Here is a 19,121-nt window from a genome sequence, read left to right as displayed (position 1 = left end):
CGTCCCTTGCAGCGCAGCCTGCTCTCCAGCGCTGTGCCTTGCACTTCAGCCGCTGTCCTTTCAAGCCTTTCAGCTAGCTGTTTGTGCATTGCCAATATAAAAAAAAAAATCTATCTGAGATATGGACACCTCCATTTTCTTTGATTTTTCTCCTGACACTTTATCTATTGGAGTATGAGCTGCTTCAGAGGATAGACAAATATGCCATCTATTTTCAAAAATAATTGTGGTCTATTTCCCAGGCAATCAATAACTCAGCTCAGGCATGGCAAGGAGAGCAGGTGCTTATGGGCCTGCTGTGCTGTATATGCTTAAAGGCAAGGAGGTCACTCCATTGGGTCTCCACACGGTGCCTCCAAAATCTGACATTGCAAGGAGGCCCGTGGACAGGTAGCAGCGGGCAGTGGCTGCGTCCTCACTCGAAGCCTGGGTGTGGTAAGCTTCACCACAGCCTCAGCTGTCCTGGAACAAGCCACTTATGGCCTCATCCCAGGATCCCAGGATGCATTTTAGGTACTTCACACAATGTCGTGACTAAATGCACTTGACAGAAGAAACTAAAAGGAAGAGGGGGCTGGAGAGATGGCTCAGTGGTCAAGGAGCTTGTCTGCAAAGCCTGATGACCTGGGTTTGATTCCTCCGTATCCATGTAAAGTCAGATGCACAAAGTGGCACATGCATCTGGAGTTTGTTTGCAGTGGCTAGAGGCCTTGGTGTGCCCATTTCCTCTCTTTCTCCTTGCAAATAAACAAATAAACTATTATTTTAAAAAGGAAGAGAGATCTTTTCTGGCTCATAGCTCAGGGGATTCAGGGCACCCTGGAAAGAAACACGGCAGCGGGCAACTCTGCCCATGGCTATAATTGGAGTTTATAGCATAGTTGCTTCCTATCTTGGCACAAACAAAGCCAGGAGCTCTAGCTGAAAGCAGGGCTGAGCTGTGACCCACAAGGTCCTTGTGACCTAGTCAGTCAGTTAAGTCCTATTCCTCAAAGGTTTCACATTCTCCCTTAAGTAGCATCACCAGCTTGGGATCAACTATTTAAACACATGAGCCTGTAGGGGAACATTATACATCCAAACCATAGCAGAGGCCTCTTCAAAAATCTGTCTTGGGCGACTGGAGCAGTGGCTCAGTGGTTAAGGCACTTTCCTACAAAGCCTAATAACCTGGGTTCAATTTCCCCAGTACTCAAGTAAAGCCAGATTCACAAAGTGACATGTGCATCTGGAGTTCATTTGCAGTGGTTCAAGGCCCTGGCATGTCCATTTCTCTCTCTCTCTCTCTCTCTCCTTGCCAACAAATTTTTTAAACAAGTATGCACTGAGCTGGAGAGATGGCATAGTGGTTAAGGCATGCCTGCAAAACCTAAGGACTCAGGTTCAATTCCCCAGTATTCACATAAGCCAGATGATGCACAAGGGGGCGCATGTGTCTGGAGTTTGTTTGCAGAAGCTGGAGGCCCTGGCGTGCCAGTTCTCTCTCTTTTTCTCTCTCTCTGCCTCTCTGTCTCTCAAAATGGATAAATAAAACAAAAATTAAATTAAATTAAAAAGTGTGCCCTGGGTCCCACCACCATCTTGCACAGTTCTCCAGCTGCACCCTTGTCTCGAGATGTCCTTGTCACCTTCCTCCTCCTCTAGTGCGGATGCCCGCCCCCAGCCTTTGGCTCTGCCATTGCCTCCATCTGCAGTGTTTCTCCTCCCGGTGGTCACTGGGGACTTAGCTTGGATATGAGACCATTCCGCACCTCTCTTCCCTACAATTCCTCATCTGCTTCATTCTTCACGAGCTCGACACGTCATGAAATGATCTCACTCAACTCCCTTGCTCCTTGCTGGATCTGTTGTTTGTTTCCCACAAAGCAGAACCTCAGGTTTGTGGGTGTGGCTCTCATATCCATCTATAACCCCAGGGCCTGGAAGAGCACCCCACACCCGAATTTACTTGTAAGCGACAGAAGAAGTACTAGAGTAAGGGACTGGCTGTCTTCCTTGCCATCCCCACACTGCGCAAGGTGTCACGGAGGTGGGTGCTGGTTCGGGAGACACAGAAGCACAGCATGGCTGGCCAGATGCAAGCAGCATAGTCAGCCTCCTCCAGGAGCTGAGAGACAGGGGCCTCTCTGCGCTCCTGCCTCCTGTTTCTGCACTTTGATGGCATACACCCGCACAGTCTGCTCCTTATCCTCTGGGTTGGAACAATTCTCCCCTTCTCACCTGCCACCACACCTGCCCACCCATTTTCCAGTGCACCCCCAGTTCGCTGGGAGCCCCTACATCCCTTCCTTTCTCTGCCTCACTTTTCTCCATAGCTCACACCCCATCTGGCATACCACACATTTGCATTTTGTAATTGCCTCTCTCCTTGACTAGAATGTGAGCTCCCCAGAGCAAAGGCTGCTGTCTGTCTGTCTGTCCAGCCATGCCTCGGTGCTGACGACAGAGCCTTGCTAGTGGAGGCTCTCCAAAGGGACTGATGAACCAATGACGTATAAAATGGGTTAGTGAAAGTGACCAGGCTCCTGGAGAATCATCTCAGACACCTGGCTTTCTCGGGTTATGTCAGCGTCCGTCTTCCTCCCAGATTGGAGCAGAGGTCCCCTTAAGTTGTGGCCGTAGAAGGACCCACAGGCTTCTAGTACACACAAGAGACAGTTCACGGGGTACACATGGCCAGGTTGTGCTTAGAAGAGTGGACACCAGGCCACGAGTGGCTTGTGACTTCTTTTCTTTAATGTGAACACAGAGCCCAGGTCTGGTTTGCCAGGTAGGTGGCACCTTCCCGCAGGGCGGTAAAGCAAGGGAATGGTGCCTCCCAACACGGAGATGGCTCCCGGCACTCCCCCCACCACTGGAGGAGCTAGACTTCCATAAATCCGGGGAACTCGGACCGAAGCAAGCAGATACCGCGTTGTGCAGATTTAAGCCTTCAGAAATAGCCTCCCTCCTCCAGCTTTCATTTCAAAAACTTGAGAAGTCTGTGACAATAGTTAGTCTTTGAAGACATGGAGAGAGGCAAGACAGGACCGTCAGCAGAGGCATTCCAGAAACTTCCTAGCATAGGGAGAAAATGAAAGAATCCATGGAAACATCACATTTCCACCACCCCTTCCCCTCCAACTGCCTTTGCTGGGTTTAAAGAGCAGAATGACAACCAGATAAAGATCAATTTCCTTTTTTATCTAAGAACAAAGAAGTTGGGAAAGGCTTACACTTGTGCATTTGAACAGAACACAAAGTTACATGTTATAAAATCACTGAAGTAAATATCCATTATGACAATGGAAAAGTGTAGATTACATGAGTAATTAAAAATCAAGTTATTTGTTAATAAATGATTTCATGTGGGGCTCATGAAGTTGAGATGCAATGAACTGCCTTCCTCTTTGCCCCTTGGGTTTCTCAATGACACAGCCAAGGACAAAAGTCCATGAAGAAAAAAATACTTGTGTCCCCAGATGCCGTCTTTTAAAAGTTTTCCTGCAGTGGATGCACAGGAGCTCCTTTAGACATCCAACATGTAACAGATACAGCTTAATTAGTCTGGCTATATGGGGGACCATTCTCTGTATTTTTCTATCACACTCCATCTTTATTAGAAGTCTTGATCATATGACATCGACTGATAAAAACCATTTTCCTTCCTTTTCTCCACTGCATTAACTTAATTACTGCCTCTCTTCTCCCAACACCTGTTTATTAGAGAGGCGAGGGGAAGGCAGTGTTCAGGTGGCTCTGAACATCTGGGGGCTGGGGAGAGCCCGCAGTAGGTCAGGTGTTTCTGCTCACCCCCCACCCCACATAGTCTCAGTGAGATCCACGGAGTGGGGAGGAATGTTGAGGGGAGGTGTCTGCAGGACCTCATGGGTCCCCAGCCCACTCAGCTCCTAGAGGCTTTGGGGTCTGTCTCCTGGTGGAGGAGCTTGGTGACTGTGGGAAACCAAATCTCTTTGCTCTGGGAGATGTTGCCTGGGCTGATCAGGAGCCGATCAGCGGGCATGAGCGATTTCCCGTCTGTTACACAAGAGCTGTGACTTGAACTCAGGACCAGTCAGCACAGACTGCAAAGCCATGGATGAGTGAGGGTTTGCAAGAGAAGCAGCTTGTACAGCCATGCATTGGACACCCAACCTTCTGTCAATGACAAGTGGAATACATGGTGTCATTGATTATAATGGAGAGGTGGAGGCAAGGGGCTAGTTTCAACCAGCCTGGGCTACACAGAGAGACTCTGTCTACAGAAAATCAGATGGTGATGGGACTGAAAATTTCTGTCACCTAGTGATATCCTGACACCCTCACACATGTTTGTTTTTGTGGAAATGCTGGTATAAAGTAACTGGCTGCTCTACCAGTTGCATGAGCGTGCAGCACACTCAGTGTGCATGGTACACTCACTGTGAGTGGTCATAACTGGTGTGTGAGCACAGCATAGCTGCTATGTGCTGCGCATAGAGTGCTTACTGCGGAGCAGCCCGCAGACTCGTGCAGCTGGTGCTTTCCTCGTCTCTTGATCACATCCAGAGGACCCATCGAGGGACTGGCCTGTGCTATCTGGCTTGTGTAAGTTCACTCTGATGTTCACAAGGACGAAGTTCCTAACGACACATCTCTGAGCATGTGTTTCCATCATTAAATGATAAATGACTCTGTGTTTGCCTGTGATCAATAAGAAATTGCTCATGTGAATATAGAGTCTGGGATGGCTCAAGATCTGCAGATGGCAGGCTGGAGACCCTGGGAAAGCTGAAGGTGGACGTTCCTGCGTGAGCCTGCATCAAAAAAAAAAAAAAAGGAAAAGGAAAACAAAAAGACCAATGTCCCAGCTCAAAGAAAGGGAGTCAATTCCCAGGCGCCCTCACCCTCTTGGGGGAGGTCCACACGCACATGTGGGAGGGGCAGTCTTCTGCATGTATAGACTTAGATCTCACCCACAAACACACGCACATGCACGCACACACACACGCGTGCACACACCCAGGATAATCTTTCACCACATATGCAGGCAGTCTGGTACCTAGTCAGGAGAGCACATGAAACCAGCCACCACCAAGATGAGTCTGCAGCATTTTGTCATAACACCCAATACTAGAGATGTCCTTGAGGTCTTCTGGAGGTCAGCCAGTCATTTCATCGCTGGTGGTTTACATATGGGCTCTGCTCTTCCCTCCTTCCCTCCCTCCCTCCTCCAGTGCCACCTTGGGAGAGTGTGAGCTGGGGTGGACACTCAGGAGGCCCCAGGGACCTTTTCACACATGCAGAAGGTAGGCAGGCAGGCACTGATGGGTCCCTGAGAGGCGGGGCTGTTGTTTGCCACCAAAGGCCCCTAATGGGTATTTCACCCCATGTGTGGGCTACAAGGTCTCTAGGCTGACTTCACTACTGTGACTCACCTACATATGGGTCCTGCCCAAAGGGCTATAGTCGCAGGAGTGGGCATGATCGAGAGAGAACCCACACCTTCACTTGTGAACGCCTGGAGGTCCTAAAGTTCAGCGTGTAATTGAAAATCAATCTTGTTAGCTTCCTTCCCCCTCAGATGATGTGGGGCGCTTCATCCATCTGGTTGTGGTGTGCGGCGCATACTGGCTCAGCCCCGGGTTGAAAGCCTCCTCAAGGGGACGGGTCAGCACAGGGCAGCCCACAGGATTGACGGGGTCTCAGCCGTGGGAGGAAGACTTGGCCAAGGGCTCGGGGTCACGTCCTCCAACACTGCTGCTCCCCGGGGATCTGCAGCTGTGATGTGGCAATTGGAGGCTGGTGGAGTGGGACAGAGGGACACTGTCCTTGCCTTGGGCAGCATCCTTGCTGTGAGGCGCGAGGTCTCTCTATCATACAGGATTGTGAAAGTGGGAGGTGTCTCCCTTGTTGCCCTCTCAGGGCTGTATGCCCATCAGGGGCTGGGGTAGCCATCTGGGGTTGACCTCACCAGGTGACCGGGCATCTACACAGTATGGTAGCCGCTAGCTAGTGCACCCTGTATGCGCCGTGGGTGGGCCCCAGGCTAAGCTCTGCACGTCACTGCTGCTGGGCCCCCTGGCTTCGTGGAGACCAGGATTTCCTGCCCGGCTCCACGGTGGGGCTGCGGACACAGTCGGAGCTGTGCAGCTGCTCATCCAGAGCTGCTCAGCGCGGCATGACAGGTCGTTATCTTGGTCTGCTTGATTCGGAGTGCTATTCCCTCAACCACCGCGCTGAATTGATATTTGTACTTTTCTGCGTGAATTTCCTGCTTGCTTTAGGGAATTAATGTGACATTTCTTTGACAGCGTGTGTCTATACCACAGCCAGCAAGAGAGAAAGAAGTGGCTTGTACTCACAAGTGGTGTGGATGCAGCCTCCAGGTGACCTCAAAGGGAAGTACTGTGCATCTCAGCCCCTCTTTTCCCCTCACCCAGACTGGCCCCAGGTCAGCCCTCCTTGACCCTCCACGTGCCTCAGTTTCCCCATGAGGACAAGGGAAGTGTGAGGCAAGGAAATGTCTGGGGCAGGGGGTTCAGTAGCTCTGGTGTGGGGTAGACTGGCTCCCAGTGGCATGGAGCTGAGCATCTCTCCAGGATGGAGAACTCTCTCCTCCTCCCAGGGGTGCTGGAGAACCGCCTATCTGGGCATGCAGGAAGGCACGAGAATCCCCATCCTGGGCGAGTCCAGGTGCCACATGCCTACTGTGCCCCTGTTTTCCCCTTGGTATCCTCATCTTTCCTTTGCTCCATGAAGTAGCCAGGCTCTTCTGACGCGCTGAACACACGTAAAAGCACTTGGAATACATTTCCCCAAAGGGGCTGGTTAACAGAGCTCTTCCAGCCTCCTCTAGAGCGACGGCTTTGCTGCTATCCTCTGTCCAGGCTGGTCGCCATAGGGAAAGACGAGAATCCCCAACAGAGGCCAGTCTTTCTTTTTCCTTTCCTTTTGGACTAAGACTACCATTCTTCTACTTTGTCAGACAAACTGTTCAGTTTCTCGCACAAGCACATTCGCTTCCTCCGCAGTCAGTCCCTCACGCTTGCTTTTCCTGCCTTTAATGACATCCCAAACTTTTGTGGAAAATAATTGATTGAATTTAAATTTCCTTAAAAGTTTAAGAGGTAATGTTACAGTATAAATTTCCTTCCAAACACTGAGTAGGGAAATATCCATTAGTGAAATTAACTACAGTTTCTAGGTAGCTAACAATGTGCCGTATACAGTAGGGCATGGCTAATGAACACTGCAGTGGGTGATATTTCATTATACAAATTAATGCTCACATTTTAATGGGAAAGTCACATAATGAATCTCGGCTTCAGTGACAGCAATTAGAGACACAGATTGTCCCCTTCTGGACAAGGCGCTGTTTAGCAATAAGCGGCTGTGTGAAAAGTCTTCAGGTTTACAACATATATATATGCTTTGGGGGAATTAGTGTACAATTTATATCAATGTACTGAGGCTTCGCTGCAAAGGCTCCACCATATTTATCTCTCCCGGTATTAACTAAGTAAAGACATGTAGGAAGACTAAATAAATAACGAAAAGAGGTTGCAATGTGGGCGGAGATTCAGCTACTGGACTTAAAAGTAGAATCACTTTTGGAAATTTCGGGAAAAAAAAAAACCACAGAGGTGCAAATCACTTCTTAAAAACTTAATAAAGTCATTTCCAAAGAGGGTACGAATCCACCTGTTATTTTACTTATTTTTTTAGAGATGATATTGGTAACTTATTCTAAATAGCTCCAAAATAACCTCTAGAAAAGGAAAGGTTTCTTTGAACTATTAAGTGAAAAGTAACGGCTCAGAAATGGAAGCCGTGGCCGTTCTGTGAATTAGCTATAGCTGTCTGTCACCCCAGAGCACGGGAAGCTGGGGGATGAGCAGCAGAACTTCAAGGCTGGTCTCTGCTACCTGTGCAGACCCGGCCTCAGTTAAAAAACCAGATCAAACAAAATGATATGACCACATAGAAATAGGACAAAGAATCAACTAAACCATATGATCCTATATTTCTGAAATTGCTATGATATGATGACCAGGGAGAAGGTACCAGTGATATCCCAAAGTTGAATGCGTAACTTAATGCCATGTGTCACTGGGAAACCGGCTTAAATGCATGATGGTTTTCAATACTTTCATTAGCCCACCAAAATGAACCAATTAATTTTTTTTAAATGTGTTTTGTCCTTTCCAGAAAAAAATTGTCTTTTGTAAAAACACATGGTTCTTGCACACATCTGTTCAGTACATGGTGAGAGGGCTCCCTAGAGAAGGTCACAAACACCCCCCACTTGCTTTCCCAGGGGGTGGGTGGCCTGATCTTGGACATCCTGGTTTCAGGTGCAAGTTTTGAACTGGTTTCTGGTCGAGATCCAGTCTGCAATATGTGTGTGTGTGTGTGTGTGTGTGTGTGTGTGTGTGTGTGTGTGTGTGTGTTGGACAGGGTGGGGGGGCACTCTGTGGATCCCTCAGTGTCTGAAGTATTGGATTAGATGCCAGTCTATGAACTGAGACAGGACATGCGAACAGCCGGATAGGACGCTTTCCTTAGGAACTTGGAGACTTTCTCCCCACAGTTCGAGTTGGATGGCAGCTGATCTCCATGAGAAGGATTTGTCCCTCTCTCTGGTGTGCCCATGATCTGCCAGCTCAGATGGCACATGAGTCGTGTGGCCACTCCAACAAGCTGATGCTGGGATAGCAAACCCCAATTATGGAGTGAGGACTCACGCATGCACAATTCCCTGCAAAGCGTCGGGCAGTCTAAAAGATGTCCCAAGGACATTTAGACTCATCCATGGCTTAAGTGGCCAATCACTCAAGTAGACAGCAGCTGACAGGTCCTGAGGTCCCCTGTGCCACACGGCAGCATAGACGATGCCTGCCCAGCTCTTGGTAGAATCAGACCTCAGTTGGAGGGAGCTGAGCAGACCCATTGCCTAGTTTCGCGCAGAATTCCGGCTATGTTTGCAGCCTGGGACTTGTCACAGTAGGCAAAGAGTGCCGGGGTGGAGGAATGTGTCCAAACGCAGTTGCTTTCACAGCGGTGCAGCTCAGCCAGGTGGACTCAGCATCTGGGTGTGCCGGCCAAATGGTAGATGGACTCTGACTGCCCCTCCGAGCTGTTCAACTTGCTGACGGGATTTCTTCTCAGTTCTGGCTCCACCCCTCCAGGCCAATGTTGTGCGAAGTTTGCCTCCTGAGCACTCTGAAATGTGTCCTGTGGGGAAAAGAACGCCTCAGAAGCAGCTGGGGCGTTTCCACTGGAGCACAGAGCCCCACGGCCGCCTGCGAGTTGATGCTCATCCCAAAGGACTGTTTGCCCAGCCAGAACCGCATCCTGCAGCGCCAGCCTTAACCTCAAAAACCTCCCCCGCGTCCCCAGGCCCCCTCACTGGAAAGACAACCCAGGAGAGGAGGGGAAGAACCGCAAGGCAGAGGGTTAGAGTTATAAAGGATTAAAAAATAAGAAATTTAAATTTATTTTTGAAAGCACAGACCCAACAGGTTTAGCCCACGGAGGGGTAGTCGGGAACATTTATATGGGGGCATGGGTAGCAGGAGGTGGCCACCCAAGCAAAGCCCTTTAAGACCTAGGCAAGGGATGGCACTTCACTGGGAAAATGGCACAGCAGGCAAGGAAGAATGGGCAAGGGGCGTTCTTGAGAGGGTACATTTTTTTTTTTTTTTCCTTTAAGGTAGGGTCTCGCTCTAGCTCAGGCTGACCTGGAATTCACTAAAGAGTCTCAGGCTGGCCTCAAACTCATGTTGATCCTCCTACCTCTGCCTCCCGAGTGCTGGGATTAAAGGTGTGCGCCACCATGTTCAGCTCTAAGAGGGGACATGTTTTTAAACAGCCCAAATAATCCTCCATAATCCAGGAATAGTCCCTCATTCACCAGGGTTGAGGCCTGGTCGGACTCTAGTGCTAAGTGGACCTTTCTGGTTTCTCAGCAGTGGTCTTCCGTAGGCAGGGACAGGGCAGGACAAGGCCACTTCTGAGCTATCCAGATCAATGATCGAGTGAGGGAGACCTGGCTGCAGTGGCACCGTGTGCGAATGTACGCTCATGAAGTCCACCTGCTCCCGTAATTGCATGATATGTCTTCCCCCGGGGCCATGAGTGGAGGGAGGGGCCCTTCCTTTGCTTCCCGATTCAGTTCCCGGGAGACAGCACCGGTGGCCAGGAGACAGGAGGCGCTCATTTATCCACTGGTTCATTCAGTCAAAACACGTGTGGATTAACGTGCACGTTGCTGATATGTGTGTGTGCACGTGCGGGGTCTCCGGCCCTTTCAGGAGACTTGGCGTAGCTCTTCATGTGAGTTGACAGTTGGGATGAGGCTCCTGGGAACCTGTGCTCTCACTTCTCACAGTACAGGTTCAGGAAGGAAATCATCCAAGACCAGATGCTGTGTCCAGTGGAGCCCAGAATAACATGGGGTGTCCAGACCCCAGCCCAGACTCCCCAAGTACCCTGCAGGGGCTCTTTGCAAAACCATGCCACCACGCCCATGTTGAAGGGTGCTTACTCCCCAGGGAAGTTCTATAGTGTTGTCCACCCAGGCTCCACAGAGGAGCCCCAAAGGAGGTCCCCAAACCCTGTTTGTACCTTTGGGCTAATGAGCTCAGATTTGGGGAAGATGAAGCCAGATCTTTTTTTTTTTCTTTTCGAAGCAGGAACTCACAGAAAAAACTTGCTTTATTGATATGAGCAGTTGCCTATATCATGTTGGGGACGAAGGCGGGGATTTTAGGATGGGGGAAGAGGTAAGGGCCAATAGAAAACTGTAACTATTGAAATGGTAATTACAATTGCCATGTGGAGGTGGCAGGCCAGAAGCCATTAGGCGTCTTGCTGAGTCCTAGCTGGCCAGAGACAGGTCGCCACACTCTAGCTAGGTTCAGGAAGTTCCACTAAGCCTCATGCCTGGGCCTTTAAGAGCCCAGCATCATCTCCCCCTTTTGTTTCTGTAAGAGCATTAGTCACCATGGCCCCTGTCTTAGGTTGTCCCCTTCTGGGGATCTTACCTGTCATTGGGTACCATGAGTTTAGCTCGCTGAAAACCCACTCCATGGCCTGTCTTAGGTTGTCCCCCTCTGGGGATCTTACCCATCATTGGTCACATGGAGGGCAGGGGAAGATGAAGCCAGGTTTCTTTAAGCCCCACCTCCGGTCAGCTCAGCGCAAGTACCAACTTCTGACCTCACCCCAGATCTTGGGGACCAGACTCCGTGGTTTCCCTGACTCCCCTAATGGTTCTCTTGCACGAACCAGTGTCCAGTGTGCTGTTCAGACCTGAGACCAGGGGCTCATGCACCCTCCCACCCCGTGCCCTCTGTGTCCAGTTCTTGCCACCTTGGGCACATCTGCATTGTTCTTGTAGTTCCTGCTAGGGGAAACTGGTGTGTTCTCCACAGATCTTTGGCTAGTTACACTTAGTCACTTCCAGGTGCCTGTCTGAGCTGCAGCCGGAGCCTCCCTGCCCCTTGTTGGCCTCACCTCGGTGGCTGTCCACCTGCTGGGGTGCCCACAGTCTGCACTGATCTGTAGTCAGGGTCCTCGGTTTCTAACCCGGCTCTCCAGATGCAAGTCCCATGCTCACTCCTTGAGCCTGAGGGACGGACTACCACATCTGGCCACTGGGACCCCAGCTGACCTGAACTGTTGTGCACTGCCATGGTTTCATGGCCCACAAGTGGAGTGTCCAGGCAGCAGTGGCTCAAGTGTGTCTGAATCTAACCCGGGGATTAACCCCCAAGAGTATGAAAATGGTCTCTTGCCAATGCAGAGTCTCCTTCCGTGCACCCTCAGTGTTGGCTGAGCCAAAGGCAGCAGTGCAAATTCCCAGTTGGTCTTCTGCCTCAACTCAAGACACCTGAAGAAGTATCCAGAAAAAAAAAAAAAAACAAAAACAAACCATCAACTGCTTGTAAGAAGGAATACAGCAGGCGGCGTCCCACAGTCTATCACACACCCCTTGCATGACGTGACATGCCCCCTGTCCACAATCTAGGCAACTGTGCTCCCTTTGGTAAACTCCACACCCTAAGTGTCCTGTGCTCGGAGAATGGGGAGTCATCTCTAAAAGTAGGCGCACAGAAATGTCTTCAGAATACACAAACGCCAGTCACGTAGCTTTCTTTCAAGTTGTACGCATCTCACAATAGGACACAGGCCAGGTGTGGGGAGGTAGTTAAGCTTCCTGGGAGAGGTACTTACTAATAACTGACAGGATACTATCTTGTGTAAGGTAACAGGGACCCACAGCCCCCACCTCTTGCCCAGAGTCTTTTCATTGCAAAGTCTAGAAAAGATTGCTAACAAATTCTTAAAATGTATTTAAATCCACAGTTGTTGACTTGGCTCCTCCTCTATCCCACAATGCCTGCAGATGTAAGTTGTCTGCTAAGGATACCACTCTGCACCGTGGAAAGGACAACAGAAGTTGGGCATCGAATTTAAATAAATATTTAATTCATGAAAATCATCTTACATGTTTCAAAAACATGCGTTAAAGCTATTTTTTTTTTATTCTCTGGAAAGTGCTTATTATAGGTAAATTACACAGGTTACTACCAGAGCATTAGGTTTGCCATTAGTACAAATTTAAGGCATAACAAAGACCAGTAGATAATGTTAATTTCAAATGCAGAGACTAAATATACTTTGTGCCTTTTTATTACTCATTTTCTTTTTAAGTTTTATCGACTGCTTTTTATCTTAACTATATGTCTTTACGTGCCGCAGTCACAGCGCACGGTAATGATATTAATATTTTATAGAACCAGTATTTATTGTGCTTTATTTAGAAACAATGCAGTAGGTCTGCAGATATCAGAGCCCGTCTGGAATGGTGCCCTCCAAATAATGATAAATTACTTGTGCGGTATGCCATTTGCTAATTATATCCATGATTTACTGCGGAGCAAGACTTAAATCATTCATTTCAGTCTTGCGTAACAGTGCCATAAAATTTTTTGGTTTAAAAATGGTTTCCATGTGTATAATTTAAACAAATTTTAGAGCCATTGTATACACAAAATATCGCAACCACCCATTTGTTACATATTTGTCTTTTTAAACTTCTACTTTTAATGATCACTGTGGTTGAAATTATTATGCTTAATTTTCATAATCATAGCTTTTAAATCTGCAGCCGTTTTCACATGTTAGATAAAGAAAAAGATAGCTAATTGTGTGTAGATAGTATGTCTAGATAGTATGTCATTCCTGAATAGTCCCCAATGGTACAAAATCATTAAAAAAGCTTAAGAGTACGAATTACTCTTCTATTAAAAAACAGTTGTTCTCTAACTAATTATTAGTTTGAGCTGTTTTGTTTCAAAGAACAAATGTTGATCCTTCTAGCCTCATTCTGCACACCAAAATGAGATAAACACTTTTTTTTTCCCTTGTACCGATATCTGCAGGTGAGAAACCCTACAAGTGTCCTCACTGTGACTACGCTGGCACCCAGTCAGCATCGCTGAAGTACCACTTAGAGAGGCACCATCGTGAGCGGCAGAACGGAGCTGGGCCCCTGTCAGGACAGCCCCCGAGCCAGGAGCCCAAGGACGAGGGATCCAGCAAAGCGCCTTTGTTCTTCAGGCCCGACATCCTGCGAGGGGCTTTTAAAGGTCTCCCTGGAATCGACTTCCGAGGTGGTCTTGCCTCCCAGCAGTGGACCTCAGGGGTGCTGTCCTCTGGAGAGCACTCGGCACAGGCCACCAGCATGTCCTCAGAGCTCCCTTCAGATGTCCTGAAGGGCGGCGACCTTCCTTCCAAAAGCTCCCACTTTTCCGAGATCGGGCGAGCTTACCAAAGCATCGTGAGCAACGGTGTGAATTTCCAAGGGTCACTGCAAGCATTCATGGACAGCTTCGTCCTCAGCTCCTTGAAGAAGAAGGACACGAAGGACAAAGTCCTTCCCGATGGCCCGTCCATGAAAGTCCATGCGGCGGATGGCGGCGAGGAGAAAGCTGGGGGGAAGTCCTCCCAGAGGAAGTCGGAGAAATCTCAGTATGAGCCTCTGGACTTGTCCGTGCGGCCGGACGCCGCTGCCCTCCCGGGCTCCTCGGTCACAGTGCAGGACAGCATCGCGTGGCATGGTTGTCTGTTCTGTGCCTTCACCACGTCGTCCATGGAGCTCATGGCCCTCCACTTACAGGCCAACCACCTGGGTAAAGCAAAGCGCAAAGACCACGCCACGGGGGTGACGGCCAATTGCAAAGAGCAGGTGCGGGAGGCCAGCAAGGTGGCTTTGCTGCCCTCCATACAGTCCAACAAAGAGATGGCCCTCCCAGGGGCCATGGGCGCTCTAGACTCTGCTTCGGAGAAAATGGCCCAAGGACAGGCCAAAGAGACTCTGGGGGACCCGAAGAGTGGCCCGTGGTCCAGCCATGCAGACCCTGCGTTTTGTACCTTCTCATCCGACTTCTACAAACAGTTTGGTGTTTACCCCAGCATGGGTGGCCCTGCAGCCACCAGTTCCTGCCCCAACAAAGGTCCTGATGGGAAAACCAGCCCTGCAGACGATGCTCCTATCTTGATCCCAGAAACCACAAGTAAAAACGCTACTGACGACCTCTCGGACATCGCCTCCTCAGAGGACATGGAGTCCTCCAAGGGAGACAACAACGAAGACGAGGAGATTGACACCGAGCCGGAACTGATGAGCAAGCCACTGTCCACCCTCAGCAAGGACAGCAGCGGCGATGCCCCCCAGCCCATGCAGGGACTGGCCTCACCATTAGCCCCATCGTCAGAGAAGCAATGGCACAGCCCGGGCCTTCTTCCCGCCCAGGACCCCTCGGCAGGACTGTTGAAGCCAGAGCGGGGTCCCCCGGGTCTGGAGAAGCCCATGAACACGCTGTCGGTCCTCAGGGCCTACAGCGCCGATGGCTTAGCAGCCTTTAACGGGCTCGCAAGCACCACAGCCAATTCTGGATGTATCAAGAGGCCAGACTTATGTGGTAAGTTTTAGAACCATATTCCTTTAGTTCATTTCCCAAAACGTCACTGCTGAATAGTGCGTTAAAAAAAATAATAAAATAACAATCAGGTAGAAAAAAAAAACACAACAAGGTATTCTTACCCATTAGCGAATTTTAAACTGAACCTAAAATGTCACAGACAGCCACCATGGTATGCACAGTGCAGACAATCATAAAGGTTGATTTCACTTCTATTTTTGCAGTTCAATTGCCAGTGTTATGTTCTCAAATGCCTGTACAGAAAGTATGAAAAGGGAGTGGTATCTCACAGTGTGAACACCTCCAGTCTTTTATTTGTAGGTTGAGGAGGGAAAGAAAATCTACTTTACAAAAGAGAGAGGGGGATGGGGGAGAGACATGGTAACTTGCAAACTTTTCAATATTTTCAACTTATGCAAAAAAAAAGAGAGAGAGAGAGAGAGAAAAGAAAGAAAGAGAAAAGATGCCTAAGGAGAATTCCTTACCACTTTGCTTAAGCCAAATCTGCTTCCTTAAACTTCTTTTACTGACTTAGAGGATACTAAAATCATACGACACTAAGCACAGTGTAGAAACAGTCGCCTCTCCAAACAGGGAGATGGCCCTGGGGTGTTTGTGACTCATCTGCAGAGAAAGCAAGCGGCAGTTACCATGACTTCGCCTTCTACCGTTGCCTTCTGTCTGTGTCTGTCTGTTTACCTGTCCGTTGTTCTGTCGCGAAGTGCACATTGTGAAGTCTCTGACCAGCGGTGTGGTGACCCTGTGTGTCTTGAAGTTATGCCTGTCTGATCTTGTGAATGAGCACTTCTTTAACTCCTTAAAGAATATTGTTAGCCCATAGCAATTCCAGGTTTTAAAACAATCCTAAACTTGAATCAGATCAAATGGATGTTGGGGTGGGCAGGATGGACCAGTGTCTTTTCTTGGCACCCAGATGTTTTCACTTCGAAGACTGTCTCCAAGAGCAGCTCTGTGTGCACTGTTCCCTTTGAAACTGGCCCCGAATACACTCTCTGGAGACAAACAGCATGAGACCTCACTATCTTAATTTGTGAACAGATTTCTGTGACTTTCCCTCATTTGTGGAGAGAAGGGAAAGGAGGGGGAGGGGAGAATTGGACATGGAGAGGTCTCTGAGCCTCAGCGTCTTGGCGCTTCTTTTAACAGTGGGAATCAGAAAGTGAGTTTTTGGGTTTGTAATCTGAATTGATTTTTTTTTTTTTTTTGCTTTTGTTTGTTTTTCCCCTCTCTAATTTACTAAGAACTGGATCAAGTAGTCAGAAATATTTTTTTTTTGAATTGTCAAAAATCACTAGATAGATTTTTGACAGCTCAAAAAAAATATTGACAGCCCCTTATACTGAGTGGTTTATGAGGTCTCCAGATCTATTTTTAGCCACATACAGTTCATTACTTTTGAAGCTGTTAAAAACAATGTTTAAAAGAAGAGAGGGGTTTTATGTCTGTCCAATTTTTTCCTTTATTCTTCTGGGGTGGGGAGCAACATTTAAATACTTCTTCATTGTTGTTTTAAGTTTGTGGTTGAGTTTTTTTAAATTATTATTATTTGGAGGATATTCTTAAAGTCTATTTTCAGTTCTTTCAACTACCTACATAGGACAACAGTTCCTGCCAGGAACCCATGCATCAGAAAAGATCAAAACTTGGCATGGTCATAAGTTCATTATTATTATTAAAATGAGCTCATGTTGCCCCCATTAATTTTCCCATCTTCCTAGCAGTATGGAAGGAAGGCTGCCTGCCTTGAGGAGGGAGCCTCAGGACAGTGCCAGTAGACATTCTCAGTCCTCCACAAACGACATCGCATAACACTCATCTAACATTTCCATGCCCAGTCCACCTCACACCCTTCTAAGCAGCAGACCCTGGCATATATGCCACAGCCTCTCTTCCAAGGGACACGAGGACCCTTGGACTGCCAGGCAAGAAAGCTTCCTACAGAGTGTCCGTGTCCCTGTGCTCTAGAATACCAAAACTACTTCTTAACAGGCCATCGACTGCCTATTTTTAGAGAGGCTTGCTTCTGTGTTTCAGGTGGCCTCGTTTCTTCTGAGTCCTTCTGCTCTGAGCTGGAAGCAGGCAGGGATCGGTGCTTCCCGTCCTTCACACTTGCTCTGGTCTCCAGAATGGGCTCAGCCAGGTCCAGCTCTCACACCCCTACTCTGCACCTTGCCCAGCAGAATTGCAGTCTTTTCATGTACTTGCTGGCCATGGTGGCATTCCAGGACCCAGAAAGGTCAGGCAAAGATATCCTGGGCCAAAGCCACTATCTGGGGGCAAACTTAAATTGATTAAAGTTATTTTCCCCCTATCTCATACAGTTGGCAGTCTTCTCTTTTTAGTGCTCCATGACGTGGGGTCTGAAAGCTGTAAGCACCCAAGTCCCACCCCCCCCCACACACACCATCCCTCTGAGGTTGCAAGGCTGTGAAGATGCTAGCTGTAAAGTTTTTCTTGTGTCCAGTTGTTTCCTCTCGGCTCCACTTGAGGCAGAGGTGGCTTTGCAACAGCTCAGCCAGGTCAGTGCCCACTCTTCCTCATGAAGCTGGACTTTGCCAACTCTAAGCCTTCGTCCTCAGCATAGAGCAGGGAGCCTGACTTTGTGTGATGAGCCAGCCTGAATCCCCACCTCCACGCCCCCAGTAACTGGCTTGCGAGAGTACGTGATGTCCCCGCGCATAAGGGAGAACTCTGTTTCTACCGAGTGTACAGACGTCATCTGTATCATGTACACACCAGCCCCTCACCACCGCCCCCCACCAACAGTGCCCCCCTCACATTTGCCGGTAACCTGGAGAGCGTCTCTTCTCCTCTAAGTCATTGAGTAGTCCTTGGGCCAAAGGTAGTAGTCTCAGATGCCTTCATCATTTCTGCACTGTTGCTTCCTAACTTCCAAATGCTGATCCTAAACTCTATACTGTCCAGACCTGGGGGTCTGGGCCCATGTGCACTGGCCAATCATAGCCACTGCCTCCCTGACTTGGGTGCAGCAGAGCGAGCCAATGGAGAGAGGCTGCCCCAGCCTCTTGGGCAGATGGAGCCCTACAGCATGGCCCATGTTGCTGAGGGCAGGAGTGTGAACTTTCAAAAGATCTTTGCGCAGAGGATGGCACACTAGAGTGTCAGGGACATCAGATCCTGTGGGGGACGTTGAGCCATCTGGGAGAACATGTGACATAAGTTGGAAGATATCCGTTGTTGCTGTTATAAAGGAGTGTCAGGTCTCCCTAGATATGATCTCCTTGCATGACTTTCATCCTTGTCAAAACTTGAACTTCCTGAGGTGAATTCTAGGGTGCAGATATGGCCCACGCCACTTTATTCTGCTGCAGAATATGTGTAACTAGTCCAAGAAGTGCCACCAGAGGTATTGGGTGTGTCTTGGGTTTCACCTTGGCTTTGTAATGGAACAACCTCCACATGGATATTTATGTAGGGTGGGGGACAGCAAGAACAGACCAGAACAGTATCACACCCCATGACAAGCAAGGCAGACAGGGCCTGGGTCCAGCCTGAGGAGCTATGGTGGACATGCTGCTGAGTGGGTAGCTTGGCTATCCAGGAAAGCATGGGAGATATAGGCCTCGCCATGCACACAGTGCAAGGGCTAGTCTGCAAAACACCCGGAGAACACTACATGAAAGGTTAAAGACCACAATTCACCCCAGAGATTGTTCATGTAGAGAGTAACTAAGCCTTGCCTTGGGAACTGAGACAGACACCCAGGTGTAGAATTGATGGCTTGGCTTTCATAAACAGGGGATTCTCTATCCTTTGGTTAATGCCTAGGGGGTTCCTACCTAAGACGTAGGATTTATAGTGAAAAATAAAGTCAGAATAAGAAAAGGTAAGGAGAAAAGTGCCATTCCTTTATTCTCAGGAGCTATGCCCTAGAGTTATGCTACTCAGCAAAGCCTGGACACATGATGAGAATCTACCAGCACCCCAGTCATGGAGTTGAGGCCCTGTGTGCAGAGGCTGTCAGATCAAGTGATCCTCTTGCATAGGAGGAAGCCAGTGAGAAGACAAGGCTGAGAGCAGGAATAATTCCAGTATTCCCAATTTGTGATGCTTAACTTATTGGGAAACTTGCTTTTCCTTAACCCAAATTATGGAATAAGGGTCCTGTGGACTTCTGTAGGAATAAGG

General features: G+C 48.8%; 1 protein-coding gene across 7 annotated transcripts in view; it reads left to right on the top strand.

The window, feature by feature from the left end:
* Znf536 (zinc finger protein 536) overlaps positions 1-19,121 on the top strand; it is a 531,971-nt gene that overhangs the window by 331,994 nt on the left and 180,856 nt on the right. For all 7 annotated transcript variants that reach the window (XM_045154928.1, XM_045154929.1, XM_045154926.1 and 4 more), the window contains one exon: positions 13,410-14,951. In XM_045154928.1, the coding sequence (XP_045010863.1) occupies positions 13,410-14,951 (1,542 nt within the window). The remainder of the gene's footprint in view (positions 1-13,409; positions 14,952-19,121) is intronic.

Source organism: Jaculus jaculus, chromosome 7 (genome assembly GCF_020740685.1).
Source record: "Jaculus jaculus isolate mJacJac1 chromosome 7, mJacJac1.mat.Y.cur, whole genome shotgun sequence".
NCBI lineage: Eukaryota > Metazoa > Chordata > Mammalia > Rodentia > Dipodidae > Jaculus > Jaculus jaculus.
This window is presented reverse-complemented; position numbering and strand designations above follow the sequence as displayed.